The 20,492-nt window shown below is 51.1% G+C and overlaps 1 protein-coding gene across 1 annotated transcript in view; it reads right to left on the bottom strand.

Moving 5' to 3' along the window:
• Positions 1-18,057, bottom strand: part of PAMR1 (peptidase domain containing associated with muscle regeneration 1) — a 94,167-nt gene extending 76,110 nt beyond the window's left edge. The window contains exon 1 of the mRNA XM_075548366.1: positions 17,984-18,057. Coding sequence (XP_075404481.1) covers positions 17,984-18,056 — 73 coding nt within the window. The 5' untranslated portion in view covers position 18,057. The remainder of the gene's footprint in view (positions 1-17,983) is intronic.
• Between the last annotated feature and the right edge of the window lie 2,435 nt (positions 18,058-20,492).

Genomic DNA, 20,492 nt, shown 5'->3' with positions numbered 1-20,492 from the left:
GTAAGATGTGGACTCAGGTAGGACATCATACTTGTTAAACTCAAAAGCCAAAATAAATACCATCAAGTCCATGCTGACTCATGGTGACCCTAAATAACAGGCTAGAACAGCCCCTCTGAGTTTCTGAGACTCTGTTTATGGAAGTAGAAAGTCCCATCTTTCTTCTGAGGAGCAGCTGGTTGTTTTGAACTAGTAACCTTGTAGATCACAAGCCAACTCGAATCCACGATACCACTAGGGCTACCCTTGGTAAAATAGAAGGTCAGTACAAAAGAGGAAGCTCCTCTATGAGATGGAGTGACACAGGGGTTGTAACCATGGGTTCAAACATCACTACGATTGTGAAGATGGCACAGGAGCCACGATAGTTCTCTCTGTTACACGTACGTTGCTATGAGCCAGACCCCACCCAAAGGCACCTAACAGCGCCAGCCAGGCTCCATTCAAGCCTCTGACCTCCGGAATGGCAAGATAACAAGCGTTTTCAGTCACTAGGTTGGCGGTCATCGTGGTCAGCAGCAATACAAAACAAATACATCTTCCAACACAGAGGTTAAGTAACTCACCGACAATCATAACACAGCTCAGTGTTCCCACCAAGGGCAACATTGAGAGCTTGAGTGACTCATTCTTTCTCTGTGCGTATCGGTTGAGTGCCAGGGACGACCCAAGCAGAGGGCGGGGTGGTGAGAGGACAATTGAGAGAAACATAGCTCCCATTCTGGCCCTTGTCGAGCTCACAGCTCAGAAGAGGAGCAGACATTGATCACAGAACCACCATAAAAATCAACGATCACAAGCAGTGAGAAAAGAGCATTAAAATGCTGCGTGGGTGGATGAACGGACAGGAAGTAGTAGTGGTACTGAATCTATTATCCGCCGACATCACGGGGTGAAGCAACCAGTGGCCCTGGAATGGAGTCTACCTCGTGGTGTTGCCCTTCGTCGTGTCACCGTCCAACATGCCTGAGGGTTTTCAACAGCCAATGATTTAGCAGTAGTTCACCAGACCTTTCTTCCGAGGGACCTTTCTTCCGAGGCGGATGAGTGGTCAAGCTCAGGAGTCATCCCACCACCCAGTGACCCCTCACATGGCTATGGGCATTTGAATAAAATCACATAAAGTTGGTTGCATTCCCAGGAAGACAGAGGGGGTGGATGGAGGGAGGCCCTGGTCTTGAACGTTTCCTGCCATGGTCCCTCCCACTTTGGTTGGTGAAAATCATCCCCCCTTTCACTCTCCCCCAGCTTGACTAGAGACAGGAACGAGCCCTCGCATGTCAAATGTAAGAAATAAATCAATCACTGAAAGATGATTGTGAGCAATATTCAAAGTTCACCAGCCAATGGATTCTCAAAGGAATAAGCGGATAAGAGGAAATGGCCGGATTTGTTTTTCTCCCTTCCATTTATCAGAAATACATTTTGGGAAAGGGCACGTGGGCAATTGGCGGCGGCGATACAAATTTCAGGGAATTTCAATCTGGCACTAAGGGTTACTTCCAGAAAGTCGGAGGGGAGAAACGTCAATGGCCGTAGAAAAGGAGCGTGATTGTCTCATCTGTGTGTTAGGTACTGGAGTGTCTCTGTAGCTGAAAGACATTTATAGTCTTTGTGTAATTTCATCTGAAACATGACTCAGTGAAAACCATCAAGTGCTAGCTGTTCGCTTCACTTGCCGGGGAAGAAAAGGATGGGGGTGTGTGTGGGGTGGGGTGGGGGGGTGGGGTGTCTGTGTATGTGGTGTGTGTGTGTGGGGTGTGTGTGTGTGTGTGGTGTGTGTGTGGTGTGTGTGGTGTGTGTGTGGTGTGTGTGGTGTGTGTGTGGTGTGTGTGGGGTGTGTGGGGTGTGTGTGGTGTGTGTGTGGTGTGTGTGGTGTGTGTGCGTGGTGTGTGTGGTGTGTGTGTGGTGTGTGTGTGGGGTGTGTGGGGTGTGTGTGTGGGGTGTGTGTGTGGTGTGTGTGGTGTGTGTGTGGTGTGTGTGTGTGCCGTGTGTGTGTGTGTGTGTGTGATTAATTCTTGAGTGTCGAGGAAAGTCCACAGCATCCCAGGGCTGGGAAGGAGGTAAACAAGCCTACTGCTTACCGGGAAGCAGGCTAGACAATTTCCAGCCTTGCCAGATCCTGGAGTCGAGGAAACTTTACTTTGTCTACCTAAAGACGGCATCTTATAAAAAAAGCAACAGACGATCAGATCAGTGGTCCCCTGGCAATAGAGCACAATGAATTTAGACAGCATCGCCCTAAGATAAACCAGAGCTTTGAAATGATGCATTCAGGCTCGACCCTCTGCGGGGAATTTGCCTGTCCACCCCAGAAAACCAGAATCAGAACCGACGTGTTAACATATGCAGGAATATGAGAGCTCTTATCCGTCTTCTTACAGTCTTGCATTGATAAGCGTCACCTGGGGATCTTGTTAGAAAGTTAACTCAGATTCAGGAAACCGGGGGTGAAAGCACAAATACTTAGCCGGGCATTGAAATGGAATGAACCAGCTCGAAGCCCTGAGCTACACTCAGGTCAAGTTCATGCCTATGATTTCAGAAGCAAAATGGTGCCAATGGAGTTCTGGACACCACACAGCTCGGCACACCACTCAACCTTCCACCAGAGAAGTTCTTTAATAAACAAGTGTGCCTTTTCTAGAGAACTATTTTCATGTGTACAAAAGCCCTGGGATCAAATTCGGAAAGGTCCTCTGCCCCCCAGCCCCTCCTTTCAGTGTTGGCACAGAGCCCCAGGTGCTGGGACGGCCGCAGGTCTCCCGCAGTGACACTCCTGGAAAGGTTAGGGGACTGAGTGTGCCCATGGGTGCTTTGAAGAGAGGCATTCAAAACACCAGCCGGTGAAAACCCATGGAAGCTCAGTTCTGTGATGGCACCAATCCCCGTGCCTCAGAGGGGATTGGACGGCCCCACAAGGGTCTAGAGATCAGTATTGACACACGAGGGTTCCCACCTCACAGGATGCTTTGTCCGAGGAGCGGCTTTTGCTTTTTCTTGATTTATGCCTTGGACCTTTTCCCTGGACACTGACTCTTCTTCATATGGGATTAGAAGTCAGTGCATAAGTGTCCTGTGTCTGACAGAACCTCCCACTCACTGGATCAGTGGGGTAAACAGCTATCAGGGGAGGGACAGTGATGCATCACTGAGTTGACCAAGCACGTTTTGAGCTGCCACTAGGAGGCGGCCGTCTTGGTAGCCTCTGCTCAGAGCTGGAAGTCCTTGACCCCCAGGCAACGCTAGTTCTTCCAGCACTTAGATGGGGGAAGACACTTGACCTCTGATGACAACAACGCCATTAGCACAGAGGACACATTCGTTTCTTTGATGGATGGATGAATGAATGAATGGGTGAATGAATGAATGAATGGGTGAATGCGTGAGAGAAAGCAGGCAGGCGGTGGTGTCACTGCCATTGTCGTTTTGCACAGTTCCTCACCACCATGAGCGTGTGCTTTAAGGACCATCTATGGCCGCTGACAGGAGGGTGAAATCTGCCAGCTCCCAAACATGCCTGATGCAGAGGACACGGGAGCCCTGAGATGCCTTTAACACGACCCCCAGGAGAACCTGCCATGCTTCCCACACTTGTCCGCAGCGGTTCTCAACCTGTGTGTCACGACCCCTTTGGGGGTCTAAGGACCCTCTCCCAGGGTCGCTCGATTCATGACAGTAGCAAGATGACAGTGATGAAGTAGCAGTGATAAAGATGTTCTGGTTGGGGGTCACCACCGCATGAGAAGCTGGGTGAAAGGCTGCAGCAGGAGGAAGGTTGAGAACCGCTGCTCCACAGTAAGTGAATATATTACGGTCTATCTGAAGAGACTGTGGAAACAAGAACTGTGGTCAGCCGGCTCCATACCTGAGCAAAACACCAGTTGCCAAATGGAAGGCTAGAGCTGGAGACCAACCCCCCAAAAGAAAAGCACTTTTACGATGTGCCCACTCCTCCCTGACGTTGGCACCTCTACCAAGCACCTCATGGCACACACACCCTGCTCCGGTCTGACCATGTGTAAGTAAGATACATACAGTCTTCCACTGTCCTCCCATTTTACAAACCATCGGAGCACAAAGGGAGCCAGAGAGGGGCACTCGATCAGAGAGAGCTGGGCAGCGTGGGCTCCTCACACATCTCCAGCCACCTGCCTGCCTCTGCTTGTGCTGTCTGAGCTCCCATGGCGATGTCCACCCAGCCCCTCGCACTGGAGACAGCTGGGGGTCTGACCACTGACTCCTTGGTGCTGATGACAGATAGGCAGTCGGCAGAATTGACAGGACTGAATCGGGATTGGTGGAATGTCCACTGGAGCCCTTGGCGACTTCGTGTCTCTTTCTGAGCCTTTGGATCTGGACCTGTCCGAGAGCTGCCCTCTGATCAAGTGACCCTCACACCTGGCCTGGCTGGGTTCCCAACCTCAGGGACATGTAGCCGCCCCTTCTTATAGGCTCTCTTGTGAATGAGATAAAGGTGGTTGGAGAGTCAGGGCCTCCATCACCCTCGTGGGATATCAGAGGTGAGAACACTTTCGATGGAGCCTCTAGGAATATGATTTTTTAGGATCAGGTGTATTTGAGGTGGGGGTGGAGGGTAGAGGCAAAATCAGTTCACCACATCCTTCCCCTCCTCCTGCCCTACAGTACATTTATGATGCTGTGACTCTTTCCGAATGCCGCTCCAGTCGCTGGGGACCAGCACCCACCAGGGGCCTTCCGAGAACCTGGTCGATCCTAGCTCATTTCACCCTCTCAAAGTATGTCTTATTTTCTTCATTGAGCAAATGTGAGGGACAGAGAGGGCACGTAAATGTCCCGCCGCAGAGCTTTCGGGGACAAGAAGAGTGATGAGGAGCCAACAGTTTGCTCCTTCCAGCTTGCCCCACGGACTCTCCAGAGCAGATGTGGGTTTGTCCGATTAAGAGAGGGACTGCAGGATTGGGGCGGGGACAGGCTGGGGCATCAGACGGCCCACGTTCAGATTCCAGCTCCACCAGTCAGTCACCGGTGGCCTGGGGGGAATCCTGGGACTCCCTGTGGAATGTGCAGTCGTACTTCAGGGTTGGGACGAGGAATTAACGAGTTAGTCCAATGGCTCAGAGGGCAGGACGCAGCCGTCAGGTTTCACGTCTGTCTCTGTGTAGCATCAACGGTCACACTCTAGGCCATCGCAAGAGCCCATTCAGAACCCATTCTAATAGGAAAGTTTGCGGAAGACATTGCTGGCCTCTGCAGTGCCTGCCTGAGGCTGACCGGTAGTCTTTTGCAGACCAGAATAGTGGCATACCCTCCTGCAACACTTTCTACCTGCAAGACCCGGTTCCAGGTCCTCCCCCTACACGAAGGCGTTTGATTCTCAAGACAATCCCATACTATAGGTACAATGAGTTCACCCATCTTACGGATGAGGAAACTGAGGTCAAGGCAGGTTAAAGCCCATGCCTAAGAGCATTGAGGAAGCAGAAGAGACGGGCCTCAAACCTGGTCAGTCTGACTCCAAAGTCAGTGTCCTTGGCCATTGTGTGTGGTCTGGCTCTCAGATGATCCACCGTTCAAAGGGGCAACGACCTTTAAGCGCACACTGAGAGCTTGCCGTGAGTCAGGCGTGGTACGGAGTGCTTTCCTGTGTCATTCCACTTAGTCCTCACAATGGCATTGTGATCTCACGTTTTATAGGTCAAGAAGCAGAGGCCCCCAAATATTAAGTTCCTTCACCAAGGCTACATGGTAAGAGTTAAGAGACAGCGTGAGGACTGTGTGTTTGTGTGCGTATCAAAAACCCATGCGGTCATGTTCTACCCCTCCCCCCCAAATAACTCTCAGTGAAACCACCGGGGCTGTTGATTCCTGGACACCAATCCAGACCCATCCCCTCAGACTCCACTGGAGTGAGGTCCAAGTCTCTGCCTTCCAGACAAGCGAGATGCTTGGAGGACCATAGCCATTTACAGTGCTGCCTTCCCTACTTCCAGAGCAACGTGGCATCCAAACTTCTCCCTCCCTGTGTCCTATCCGGCTGTGCTTTGCATTGGTTAAGTACTTCTTCCCTTGCCTAAAGATGAAAGATAGCAGCCCTGCCTTCTTACTGGTCTTGAGAGGGTCTTTGACCTCCTGGAATTCACTCTGGCTCCGGGTTCCTGGAGGCTGTCTCTCTCTGCGCTGCTGGGAAACCACGATCGTGTTCCCATTCCTTCCCCACAACCCTCAAGAGGATAGAGACAGAATGGTGGGATTGTAGCTATGTAGAAGAACGTAGGCAGAAAGGGCTTTGGGGCCCAAAAAACCTGCATATTTCTCAGGAATTATTACTGTTCTAAGGAACCCCAGTGGTACAACGAGTAAGTGCTAGAATGCTAACACAAACCTCAGGGATTTGAACTCACACCATGCCATCTACAGGGGGGGAAATCTGATGATCTGCTTTCATAAAGATGACTGCCTAAGGAACGAGGGGGCTATGTAGTGGACGTCCGATGGTCCCTAAGCCCTGAGCAGGCAGCAGCTCCAGGGCAGCTAGCCCTCATTATAGCTACCTCCTCCGGCTTGGCACGTTACAACGAGATGAAAGGGAGCCTGTTTTTGCCTGCCTGCTCAGGTTTATACCTGGCCTGCTGGGTTCCTCCCTTTCCTACACTTCCGATTCTCTTTTCTCGAGCTCCCCTCTTTGGACACCCCTAAACAGGACCTACCTCACCCCCTGCTGCTTCTCTTTAGAAATAGCAGTTCTACATTGAGATAGTTAAAGTTTATTGTGCCAACCTGGCCAATAAACACATATAGGATTAATTGGAGAGTCGAGGGATAAATGGCTCGCCGAGCCTCATCTTTTTAGTTCTCGGGTCTCTTGCTCTGATGGTCAGACCAGGGTGCAGCTGTCTTGGTCAGTTTCCTGCTTCAGCTGGCAAGGCTCACTTCATGAAAGACATCCCTGAGGAGAAGGCGCATGGACCTACCCCAATGCAGCTCTGGGTGCTGGAGCAGCCGTGTGGAGACCCCTGTCAGCACTGAGATGCTTACACGTTCACTGGTTCAGCTTTCCTCCTGCAGTCAGCATCATTGCGTGTGTTTTGTGGGATGGAGGAGGACTTGTAGATCAGTGTCAGACATATGGGCTAATGTTGGATTTATGGGCTTAGACAGCCCTCGGTTGGGATGCTTTCTTAATGTACACTTACGCTATATATATAACTCTCTCTTATACACATATGAGTTTCTGTGGATTTGTTTCTCTAGTCTACCCAGACTAACACACACATCCACAGCCAAAAGAACAAATCCAAACTCTAGCATCCTGGAAGAGTCCCTGGTTGCTATGATCCTTGACAACGGTAGTGTGGGAAATTCTTGAAGGACGGCTGCTTCTGGCTTTTTTCCAGATGCTTGGAATCTGAGCTGGAATATAGATTTTTATTAGCTTTGGAAAATAATTCCACAAAACAGTGCATCTAAAAGTCTCTGGTGATAAAACTCCGCAAGGAGTATAGCAACCCAGGCAATGGAGTGGCCACATGAAAACAATAAAACTTAAGCCGTGCCTTAAACATTCACCCTGACCGTCCCCAATCCAAGAACACCATAGATGAGCCCACCTCTTCCCAGTCCCCCGCACTATACAACTTTCTCCCGGAAGCAGCGCATCAGGACCACACAAGGGACTTGGTCTGCTACCGCCCCTTCTTTGTTAAGAGCTGCAAGCGTTGGCATCGCTGTCTTCACATCCAGGTTCCCTGATGTCAGGCAGGGGGCAGATTTTGCACCAACCACAGGCAGCTGGCCAACAGCAGATGTCAAGTGCAGAGCGATGTGGAGGGAGGGTGACACATTTGTAGTGGTATGTCTGATGGGTCTCTAAGCCGCGAGCGGGCAGCAGCTCCAGGCCGGCTAGCCCTCATTATAGCTACCTCCTCCAGCTTGGCAAGTTAGAACGAGATGAAAGGGAGCCTGTTTTCGCCTGCCTGCTCCATCCTTGACTCACAACAGGTGCACCGCCTCTCCTTCCGAATGTAAGCTGTTAGGGGGCCCTGGAGCCCTGGGCACCACATCACTGAGCCAGAGTCTTCCGCGCTGCAAGACATGGTTTCCTTGGTCCTCGCAGGAATCTTTCCTGGGCCCTGTTTCAGATGTCGAGCTACCAAAACATTAGCATGTGGAAGACATGTGGGGGGGTGTATGATAAAACCAACAGGAGAAAGCAAGTCGCGGGAGATTCGCACGTGAGGAATCACTGGAGAGTTTCGTTTCTGACACAGAGTCAGAGACGAACAGGACAGACTGCCATCAAGGGACCCTCCAGATGAAAACTCCCTGCGGTGCTCTGTCCCCGCCCCCATGGAAAAGCTGCAGCAGTGAAGGAAATAGAAGGAGGAGATGACTGACTTTCTGAGGATTGGCCAAGCACAATCCTAAGCATTTTAAATGGATGATCTTATTTAATACCTGCAATAAATCTATGTCATAGATGCTATTATCCTCAGCCTATAGATGGAAGGGTGATGTAGCTTGCCCAACACAAAAGCAGCCATGGTTTGAATCTCCATTCCACATCCTGCACGCACCCGCCTCAGATGCACATCACACTGGCAGTCTTTGATGTGACTGCAGATGCAAACTCAGACCCCTCAAAGAGACCTGCATCAAAGATGAGTCCCGTCAGTATAGTTTAAGTGAGAACTAAATCTTTGCCCAGCACGCCATGGTGGAGCCCTGGCTGGAATGCCCTGAATGGAACAGCTGGTTTCTTCCTCGCCCCTTGCTGCTGTACTCACCCAATCGGCAACAAGTCTGAGCTGAGAGAGAAGGCAGAAACCATGTTGCATGACAACAAGAATAATATTTAGCAGAGGCCGGGGGATGGGGGAACACGCACATAGTTCCCAGAGTCAGCACACAAAGGGTCAAAGAGCAGCTCAAGTTCATGTGCTTTCTCTATGGGATACAGCCCCACGATAAACAGTCCAGACCACTTCCGGGTTGTACAAATCAGAGTTACAGAGACTAGGTTTGCTGAAAACTACTGGCCAACACAGGGGTCAAAAATAATAGATGTTTGCAACATACACTAGGAGAAGGGGGATCACAATTCATGATGAACAAGCCTTGGTCAGCACCTCTAGCGTCAAGAAACCAAAGCCCAAGCCAAACTCATTGCCACGGAGACGAAGCTGACCCCTAGAGACCCTCTAGGTCAAGGTGGAGCAGCTCCTGTGGGTTTCAGACACAGTGAGTAGAAAGAAATGTAGGAGTAGAATGTCCATCTTTCTCTGCATGGTGGCTGGTGGCTTCGACGGCTGACCCTGTGGTTTGCAGCCCAATGCATTACCACGACGCCATCCGAATGCCCAGAGATGCACCTTCTTTTGGAAGGCGAGATAGCATGACTGACACTGACTGGTGTGACTAGAAACTGTTATGAGTTGAATTAGCCTACCCCAAAAAATCTATATAGAATTTCTAAATCCTTTGCCTGTAAATATGATTGTTTAGACATAGGAATTTTCTTTTCAACTTTTCTTTGGAATGTTCTTTTGTTACGTGCAGCGTCTGGTGGGGCCTTAACCTAGTCATTTCTGCATGGTATCTTCTAGAAAGAGCAGACAAAGAAATAGACGAGGAATGCCCGCAAACACCCATCTACAAGCCAACACCATCAAGGATCGCCAGCTGCCACCAGCCGCTAGAAGAGAAGCTCCCAGAAACCATCATTGGACTTTTAGCCTCCTGAAGGTGCGAAAACAAATGTTCTTTTTCTGTCAGGCCTCCCCCTTGCAGGATTTTCTGTGGTGGCAGCACTTGGCCTCTCTAAGACCAAAGCTAGGTCATGGCTCTCCTCAAGCCCACCCCACCCCTAGACTTGCCACGGCACTCTGAGAGCTCCTTCATCAGAGTGACCCCGCAGTGTGCCCCTCAACCCCAGCCCAACCACACGGCTTCATGCCACGTGGATACAGGGCGTGCCCATCAGGCTTGCAGGTCAGCAGGTGCCAGGAGAGGGTTTTCCTTAGGATAGCAAGGAGAGGACGTCAGGCCAGGGTTCACTCCCCACCGCTGCCAGTGCTAAGTGGCCAGGAGGCCCGACTTCCTGCCAGCAGCCCAGCCGAAGTCTGGAGAAGACACTTGTTTTTCAGATTTGCAAACTCCCTTCCTATCCTTTTCCTCCGGAATGGTGAAACAATCCGTAATGTTTAATTCATTACGGGTGGGAGACCAGGGTTTTCCAAGCCGTGTTCCACGGAGCACGGATTCTGCTGGAAGGTAGAAGGTACTGTGTGGAAAGGAAATTCTGCGGTCAAAGCGCTCTGTGGAATGCCAATCACAGTGTCCTTTGTTACAGGACTTTGCAGTGTCCACCATACGCCGGTGCCTACTGAATCGCCCCAGCCCTGGACCTATTCCGTCCCCACACATTCCTTCCTGCTTCCTTGTTGCTGAAGAGATCTCAGAATTAGGGTTCTAGGAGCCTTTGTTTGGGGAATGACCTGCTGGGCCACCAGCTCTCCCAGTGGCTTGTGAGTACCTCAAGGCAAGCGTCTTTGCCTCGTTCATCAGTGTCCCCTCAGGACCTACGATCACACCTGCCACCTGGAAAGGTCTGCTGACAGAAGACATCCATCTGAGCGTGGTAAGGCACGTGGGAGCCTCGCGGTTCGCAAGGCAAAGTCTATTTGTACAACGGCTGATGTTAGAAATGTCTCTTGCTGTGACCTTTGGAATCTGTATTGTGCGGTTGAAGGTAATCCACTGGGCCTATACTTGATGAACATTTTTGGAGTTTGTACCTCATTTCCATAAAGGTTTGAAAAGCTCACTCATTTTATTATTCCAGGGGGTTGGTCTGGGGGTGTGTGGGGGCGGCAGGGCGGGCTTAAACAGAATGGAGGTGAATAGACTTTTGAAAGCAGGCCTGACCCCAGTGGAAGGCAGGAAGGCAGAGCCAGAAGACCTGGAATAGAGATTCTTTGCTAGCCCATTGAGATGCCACCCTTCCTACTTGCCTCCAGGAAAGCCACAGGTAAGTAGACGTTACTAGCTAGAAGTTGAGCTCAGGCAATTGGCTGCTGGGATCTCGGGTGTTCTCCACCAACGACCCCTTCACACTTTGACTCCTGAGCAAAGGTCCATGGTACTAAGGGTTAATTTGCTCCCTTCGAAGGAATCTTAGGAAGTAAGGGGAACGGGGTTATAAAAACATTGATATTTTTGTTCCTTAGCGTCCTGCAGCCATGTACCTGACATTGTAAACTGGGCCAATTTCTTCCCTCCATCCAGTGGTTTTCCATTAGACCAGCTGGGCTTGAGTTTGGGTTCTTAACTGACCATGGATTTCATTTCTAAAGACAATTGCTGTATCTCCCATGACCTGAACTTGACTGAGGGTGTTCCTTACTCTGCTCTGGCAGCAGCAGGCCTGGTTTTCCAATCACCAAGCACGCTGGCCAGCCTTGTACTTACAGTCACTTACTGCCCATCCACGAACTCACCCCTCGCAGCCAGCCAGGACCTCAGCGAGAACAGAATGAAGACACCAGGCTGCAAGAATAAAATCATTCAACTAGCGCTAGAGACAGGCCCAGAACACCTACTCCACTGCCTTCAAGTCAGTGCTGGCTCATGGCAACCCTAGATAGGGGTGCAGCGGCTGTGAGTCTTTACGTTCTGAAAGTACCACAGACTCCCTAAAGAATAAACCAACCTGTCTCGGAAGAAGAGCAGCCAGAAGGCTCCTTAGAGACAAGAATGGTGAGACTTGATCCCACCTCCTTTGGACGTGTTGTCAGGAGAGATCGGTCCCTGGAGAAGGTCATCATGTTTGGTAAGGTTAGAAAAAAAACAAAACCAAAAAACCCCAAACCGAACATACTGCCATCAAGTCACTGTGGACTCATAGCGACCCCCTATGGATTTCTGAGTCTGTAATGGTTCATGAGAGTAGAAAACCCGGTCTTTTTCCCTTCAAACTGCTGCTGGTTTCGAACTGCTGACCATGTGGATTGGAGCCCAATGTGTAACCACTACACCACCAGGAATCCTGCTATTAAAGTAGAGGCACAGCAAAAGAGAGGAAAGCCTTTGTCAAGATAGATTGACGCAGTGGCTACAATGGACTCAAACAGAAAGAACAATTGTGCAGGGGCGCTGGACAGGGCCACGTTTCCTTCTATTGAACACAGGGTTTCAAGAGTCAGAACCAACTCAACAGAACCTAACAACCAAGCTTTATGTGAGCAGACAGCCTCATCTCTCTCCCACAGAGCAGCTAACCCAGCATCTAGCAGTCCAAAGCTTACCCCACAGTGCCACCAGGACTGTACGAGAGACAGAAGTTGGTGTCTCCATCTGCTGCTCAGATAAGATGTCCATTTCCATGGAGCCAGTTGAGATGAGGACATGACTGTCTAGCAGACAGTGAATTCCCTTTCAAAACCCATCTTGGTATTAATGGAAGAAGATCGAGTCTCCTTCCCCTGCATCCATCAACTGTGAAGCCAAAAAGGAAAAGCAATATGCTTCCCTGTTCATCCCAGGTCTTGCAGTGTCCAAGGGATCACCGGTTTTTTTAAATTACTACTGGCACAATCACGACCACCCTCTTTACCTTACTTTTAGCTTGCATCTTCGTAGCCAAAGTACAACCAACAGGTCTACCATACATGACACATTGCTAAATGTGGGAACTGTATGTAATGTCTCAGAATGTGCATGGTGCCAGGCGGTACAGGTTTAAAACCCAGACATCCAGCTGTGATTTCACCCTGCAGCTCTTTCTGCTTACGCGCCTCAAGGGTGAACAGAGGTTAGTAATAATAGTGCTTATCTCCTTCGTGTGTCGTGAGGATTAAATAAATCCATGCAACACATGTAGAGCATCACCTCCTTGTCCGCGTATTGTTTTCTGGCGGTTCAGTGGTTCAGTGAGGCCAGAAGCTATGCCGCTGGTATTGAGATACTAGCAGCATCACCCACGGTAGAGAAAGGTATCAGCAGAGCTTCCAGACTAAGAGAGAATTCTGAAAATTGGCCAATGAAAGCCTGCGGATCGAAGAATGTGATCTAAGAAGTCAACTGGATTTCTTTACGTGTGTCCTCAGGAGGGACTGACCGTGTGAGAAGGACCTCACGTTTGGTGAAGGCAATGCCAGCGAAAGCACTGCTCATGACCTTCAAGCATCCCTGGAGTAAGGATGACACGTCCTCAGTGGGGGAGCAGGGGCCGCCTACCTTCATCTATCATGGAAATGACACGTGCCTCGATTTGCACACAGCCCAAGTCAAGGGCAGCTTCTGGAACTGGCCAGGGGAGGCCGCCAGACACGGTTTCTCTTAAAAGGGCGTTGGTCACTTCCAGTGAGTCAGAGGGAACTGATTTCCTGCCCGAGGGCCAGCTATTAGACTCCCTCTGCCACCAGCCTCTCCTCATGGGTGTCTGGGCGTGTCATCCAAATGGGGACAAGGGTAAGTCCAGTGCCGTCCAGGCCAGTGACCCTCCACAGCCCTCTGAGAGCTTCTAGATGTCCCCAAGGTACTTGCATCCTCTAGGCCACAGCTTCTGTGTTAGGTCGCTAAGAGACAGGGACAGGGGGGTTGTCGCCCCCATGACTTCACAGGCACCCTACAGAAGGTTGGGAAGGAAATCAGGCGACCATTAGCCACCCATGAAGACCTTAACTGGGCATGCTCCAATTCAGGACCCTGAGCCAGGTGGGCATTACACCTGGATAGTCCAAACTAGGCTCAGGTGGACTTAATTCAGTCAATGGGGTCAACCAATACATTCAACTACACCTCCCAACCAGGGGTTTGAAATACCCTGGGGGCGGGATGGCAGGCCCTTCTCTCCCGTTTCCCTGCTCCTGCGCCTGCTCTGCCGTGCCACAGTCTCTCTGGCCTCAGTTCACCACGTGTGGGTGCTCAGTCCCACAAGGTGGCCGTGTCCAGTTGTGGGCCCCAGCCCGGCTTTGGTGTGGTTTGGCATGCTTCCCTGAAATAGCATGTACTCTTTTGAGACTTTAAGACCTGAAACTTTTGCCGACCTTCATAAAAACTCACTTGGATTACAAACCAGGCTTCGACATGAATTCTTTATCGTGAGAAGCCAAGAACTGAGGGATTACCCACTTGAGAAACCTCAGGCACCCATGCCATCAGGTGCTGTCGATCTACAGCTTGTTGGTCCAGATATAATTCCAGCCTAGTCTTCAGGTTCCACCAAGAGCTCACAGTCTGGGGCATTCGTGAGAGCAAAGCATTTTACCAAAGTGTTGAAGATCAGGGGGAGAAGCAGAATTATGTTCCATAAAGTATGTTTGATGTTTCTGCTTTGAAGAGTCCGTTCAGTTATTCAATCCTTAGGCTGAATTTCCCCTCACTCAGCACTTAGCCTTCCACCCTCTCTCTCTCCCCCTCTCTGTTTCTGGCCCCGCCCTCCCCTCAGGCAGCAGAGATCCAAAGCTCCAGTGTAAGGAGGGACCAGCATATAGCAATCATGTGGGCTCTGAGGTGGCATGTCTGACCTTGGAGAGGACATGGCCTGGTCAAAGGCATTCACATTCAAACAGTGACTTACTAAAGGTGTCTTACTAAGTACATTCCCAGGCCTTTGGGCCCAAAGGCTGCCAGCCCGCAGAACTTCAGCTTTGCTCTCTCCCTCTTGGCCACAGCCAGCTGCCGCTGGACTGACAGTGGCCACAACATGGGGGCAAGCAAGGACTCTCCCTCCCCTTCTGTGTATCCTGAAGCCAACATCTCTGTTAAGACTTGTATCCACCAAGTTGATCAGTGTACTCGATGGATGAGCCTAACTCAGCCAGGTAACAGGTGAGCTTGGGCTGAAGAATTAGATACCCCAGGCTCACCCTGGGTTCCACTAATCTACCTGCAGAGCTTCTAAGAGGTCACAGAAGCTCTGGGAGCCCCATCTGCAAAACGGTAATACGAGCACCCACCGCAGTGGACTGTGCTCTCCAGGAAATTTCAACCAGGCTGCGAACCCAAAGGTTGGAGGTTCTAGCCCACCCAGAATGCCACAAGAGAAAGCCCTCCACTTCTGAGCCTGTGAAGATTACAGCCAAGAGAGAAGCCTGTGGGGTCGCCCAAAGTCCAGACTGAGCCGGCAGCAGCTAACAACAACCTCTTCTGGGTGTCTGAGAGTGAGTGCCTGTCGAGGATTTAGGTCAGTGTCGAAAAGCTGGCTCAGGAGACTCAGATTAAATGGTCCCCAAAGCCCCTCCCAGCTTCAACAATCCATGATTCCATCAGCAAATTATTTTCCCCTTGGAGAAGCCAGAAAAGCTCTCCCAGTATATATTAGGGGAACTCCCTCTCCATGGCCACCGCAAAACCCCACCCCTGCCAAGGAAGCACAACCTTCCCAGTCTCCTCCTTGGATTTCCCAGCACGCCCCAGGAAAGACGCACAGCTCCGTTCTCTTGCTGCCCTGACCTACACTCCTGCTCTGCCTTCCTTAGCTGACTGCTCCTGCCACTGAACGTCTGCTTCAAACAAGCTCCCCCCCTCACCCCTCGCATTCCTGTGCCTTCCCCACAAGCCAATGTCTGTTGGAAGGGAGACTTGTGAAGTCATCCATATTAAAGTCTAATTCCCCAGAGCCGCGCATTTTAAATGAGGGTTTCCTCCCCCAGCGGAATCAGGCTGGCCCGGCTCCTGCCATGGGGGCGGTCAGGAGAGTTGAGTTTCTCCCCTCGTGTGTTGTATATGTGGGTTTCTCCTTTGGCCTCAGGTTTAGATTCGTGTCCCAGAGCATGTCTCCCCTGCTGCTGAACACAAAAAGCTCCTGTGGCATCCCACTGGCTGTTTATATGCCATCTGATCCATTTTTTTTCTCTAATAAGACAGAAGAAATACACGTCCATGCTTTCCTTTATAAAGCTAGACGGAATTCCAAGAGAGCTGGACTGACTCGCAACGTGAAGAACACCACACACACACACACACACACACACACGTGCACTCCTCCCCTCCGTTCCTCTGGTTCCCTCTGCACGTGAATGCCTAACAACTGAAATCACTCTGCTCATCTACAAGGCTTATGTCTACATCTGGCACACCAGACATTTGGTTAAAACGGAGATTCTGATTCAGTAGATTGGAGGTGGAAAAGCAAACTCTCAGCAAGGAGTCCAGACAGGAAAATGAGTCGGTCTAAAGTCCAGTGCTAAGCACTCTGAGACTCTCTCTGCTTTGGTGGGCAGTTGTGGCCGCCAACACTTTGCATGCCCTGCTGAAGTGTTTCCCCAGCAGCGCACAGTACAAAGTGATCCTCCCGTCTGACTCAGTGGATTGTTGGGATCCTGAGCCAGTGAAGAGAGTCAGTTGAGCAGTTTTGTTTTGCTTCATGTTTCACTCTTATGGGTCTGAACGCCCTCACGTGTCATGGCATACAGAGGACGCAGGGCGTGGTCCATGCAGCCATGAGGAGGAAGCTAGTCCTTGGACCCTGGTGCTTGTGGAAGGGCTCAGGGTCTTCTGGAGGTGGGCGAAGGCCACCTTCCTCTGGAGAGGTGGGTCTGAAAGGTAAAGCTGGAACAGGGAGGAGCAAGGACTTCATGCAAGGCCACTAATGTGGCTCCTGGGACAGGTGTGTGGGCTTATAAGGTCGCAGGCCAGCGACCTCAGTTATCTAGATGCCGCGACCTCCCGTGGAACACCATTCCATGCTGATCCATGGGGTTTTCAGTGACTGGTTTCTCAGAAGCAGACCCTCCAGGGCCCCTCTGGGTGGGCCCAGACCTTACTCAGCAGCCGGGCACAAGAATCCTTTACACTACCCAGAAGGCAAGCTGTTTGTAGATGCAGTGTTGGCCAAATGGGCAGGTTTCGTGTGTCCTAGCTTTGTGACCTTAGGCTGCGACCCCCTCCTAGACAGCCGGATATTACATGTAGAATTCTCGTCATCTCACGTACCCAGCTGTATTCTCAGGCACTTGCAGAGACTTACAGTGATGGAGCAAGCCCCACTCAGGTAGAGCAGAGGTGACAGGTAGCCAACAGAAGGGAAAGCAGGAAGCCCCCATGTGTACTCTCCCCTGGCCCAAACTGATCAGATCTGTCCACACTGCGCATGGCTGCCCATACTTTCACCCCAGAAGGGCGCCTCTCACTTCCTGATGCCTCACCCCTCCCTCCAGGCCAACAAAAAAGGTAGACAGATGCTAACAAGTCCCCTCTTCCCTGGGCACCAGGGAGCAATTGCAAGACAGACCGTCACCTTGTTCTGTCCTCAGCTGGGGCAGAGGCTCCCAGGACCTGTTTGTCCCATCCAAGCCTTATCTGGGTGGGGTGGGGGGTAGGAGGGGATAGGGCGAGGCTTTACATGGGGTTTGTGGTTCTAAACAAAGAACCAGTGCTCTCTCCAAACAAACACTGTGCATCCCAGAACCAGCGCGCACGTTTCACCGGGCATCTTGCCATCCTTATCAAGAAGGCAGGGGCACAGGCTGAGTGGGAGGGGTCTGGGGTCTGTGATTAAGAGTCCCAGCAAGACTCTGGAGGAAGGACAGGGAGCCGAGCAGGGAGCGCTGGTTTTGCTTACTGCAAGCCCTTTCTTTCTTCCCTGCTCACCTCACCTCGGAGGGAGCGCTCTCCAAGAGAAAGTTAGCATCTGGCAAGTCCAAGTGGAGAACTTAACAAGGACTTGATTCCTCTAGGGTAGGCGACTGTGTGCTTTAAAATTAAATGAATAGAAAATAACAAATAAAACTGGAGCGAGTACCCACGTCGTCCCACTGAGGCTGAGCTTCACAAGTGGAGAGGATCAGCCCCAATCACCATTTCAGGGCGGGTGTTCGGCAGTCGGGCAACGCCCCCCACCCCCACCCCAACTCCTCCCGCGGAACCCGAGAAGCCCCCTCCCCACCACCTACTCCCAGCCAGCGCACTCGTGAATCGCCCCACAAAGAGCGGCTGTTCCCTCCCAGAGCAGGGAAGGGGTCCCCCTCCAGCGGGTCCTGACCGCCACCCACAGTACCTCTAGGCCAGGACGCAATGCGAAGGAGCTGCAGGAACGAGACCCCCAGCTGCGCCCACCAGCCCAGCTCCATCTTCCTCGCAGCTGTGCGCCGAGCTACTGAAGGCGCAGGAAGGACCGCGGGTGGGAGGCAAGGCAGCGGGCGGCTCTTACAGGGACCTCCCCAAGCCCAGCTGAGCGGGAGCTCGGGTTTCAGCCACAAGCTCTCCCATCCTCACCCCGAGGGGAACCACCTTCGGGCCAGCGACGTCAGCCCAAACCTCTGCTCCCTGCAGCCTTAACCCTTGAGGGCCCCAGGAAGGTGTGGCTGGACCAGGACAGCTAGTGGCTGCTGGCAAGAAGGGAAGCAGTGGGGTGGGGGATGGGATGGGGGGCGGCAAGCAGGGCTCTGTCTGCCTGGCTGGGTCGCCGATGGGCGTGGGACAGACCCTGGATGGACAGGGCAGGTGAGACCCGCTCGTCCCAGCTCCACCACTTCCAGGCCTGCCCTGGGAGCTTGACACTACCAGCAATGACTCCCCAAGAACCTGCTCATGCTCCTCAGGGTACCAGGCTCCAAGGCAGAAGGACCTACAGGCCACCGACTCTGTTGTGAGGAAGGACGGGGTAGAGACAGACACCCAGTGCCACCAGAAGTGAGCAAGAAGCCGTGTTTGTTTGTTGAACACCTGATAGTTGCTCTACAAGAGAACAGTTGGCATTTCTTTGCACTCTCCCCTAGCCAATTGTCTAGGCCGGTGGTTCTCAACCTGTGGGTCGAGACCCTTTTGGAGGTTGTCCAACCCTTTCACAGGGGTTGCCCAATTCAGAACAGTAGCAAAATGACAGTGATAAAGTAGCAATGAAAATAATGTTATGGTTGGGGTCACCACCACATGAGGAACTGTGTGAAAGGGTCCTGGCGTCTAGGCGCTTTACATGCATTTATTCCTCACATGAAACCCATCACATCCACTCTCCAGATAGAGAAATCAAGTCCTTGACAGTTCCATTGGGAAGTTCATCCAAGTTGACACAGTAAGTGGCAAAGTCAAGGTTTGAGCCCAGAATCGGCATTCTTAACCGGGACAATATTGCTTTAAAATAACCCTTTTTTTAATGTAAGGGGTGGGGGGTTGTAAATCCACACATTCACACACAAACCGGGATTTTAAAAGTTCATGGGAAAACTCCATGATCTTTTTGTCCCATTTTCCACAAGCTTTTAGATGGCCTTCCAAGATTTTAGTTAGCCATGACAGGTCCAATGTGCAAGATGCTCTGGTTATTCTTGGGAGCCACTGGATCCGTTCTGGCTTGTCGGGATCCATCTGACAGAGTAGAACTGTCCTGTTCTTGGCTGTGATCTTACAGAAGCAGATCTCAAGTCTTTGTACGATGGAGCTGTCGGCTGGGTTTGAACTACCCACCTTTATGCTAACCAAGCACTTGAACATCAGGACTCCTCACAATGGTAGTCTTGTTTGCAGATTCCAGATGCAGAAACCCAGGGTCAGAGATAAGTGACTTGCTCGAGGTCACTCAGCTGGACACAGCTGGACAAGACTCACATCCAGGAAAAAGCTAGGAATTCAGGCCAGACTTGGTGCCAGTTGAAACTCTCATGTTGAGATCTAAGTAAAGTTGAAAGAAACGAATGCTCACTTGGGGACAGAGCAGGTGGGGAGGCTTCTTGGAGCAGGTAGACTTGACCTGTATTGAGAGAGAGAGAGAGAACAGAGAGAGAGAGAGAGAAAGAGAAAGAGAGAGAGAGAGTCTCAATCCACTGAGGAAGGTGACGCTTTCTGTCAATGAGGAAAAAGTGAATTTGACCAGTGACATTGGAAATTGTGTGTCCTTGCATGCTGGTACTTACAACATCAGGAGAAAGATGAGACTGCTTGCTTCCATGGGCTCCCGGGAACTCGGTGGGGCACTTGTACTCTGCTCTATAGGTTTGGCTTAGGTGCCATCATGTACATTTGTGCTTTTCCCTCAAAAGATCGATGACGATGGATCTCATTAACATGCATTTAAAGAGTTTTTATTTGTGTGTGTGCACACGTGTGCATTGTAACAAAATACTATACAAAAGGGTGGGCAATACATATCGGTTTGGGTTGGGGAGAGAGCAGGAAAAGTTTGAGTGTGGCAAACTGGAAAGGCAAGCCACACAGTTTAGATTTTAGGGGCAGTGGAGGCTTCAAAAAGTTTGCGTGAAAATGGAATGAAAGGCGAATGGAAGCTTTCTATGAACTTTTTGAAGGGAGTAAAGATGGGACTTACTACTCCCATCCAGAGTTACAATCTTGGAAACCCACAGGGGCAGTTCTACCCTGTCCAATAGGGTCACTGTGCATCAGAATTGACTTGATGGCAGTGAGTTTGATTTGGCTCATGCAAAAATATTAACCCAATGTGTGCAAACGGCCCTAAAGGACAGTGCCCCTGGGCTACTAAAGATCAATACCAAAATTTCAACGAGGAGTAAAGTAGTACCCCCAAACAGCTTTGGAGATTCTCATTGCAG

This window comes from Tenrec ecaudatus, chromosome 4 (assembly GCF_050624435.1).
Source record: "Tenrec ecaudatus isolate mTenEca1 chromosome 4, mTenEca1.hap1, whole genome shotgun sequence".
Taxonomy (NCBI): Eukaryota; Metazoa; Chordata; class Mammalia; order Afrosoricida; family Tenrecidae; genus Tenrec; species Tenrec ecaudatus.
The sequence above is the reverse complement of the archived record's forward strand: the minus strand, read 5'-3'. Positions and strand labels throughout refer to the sequence as shown.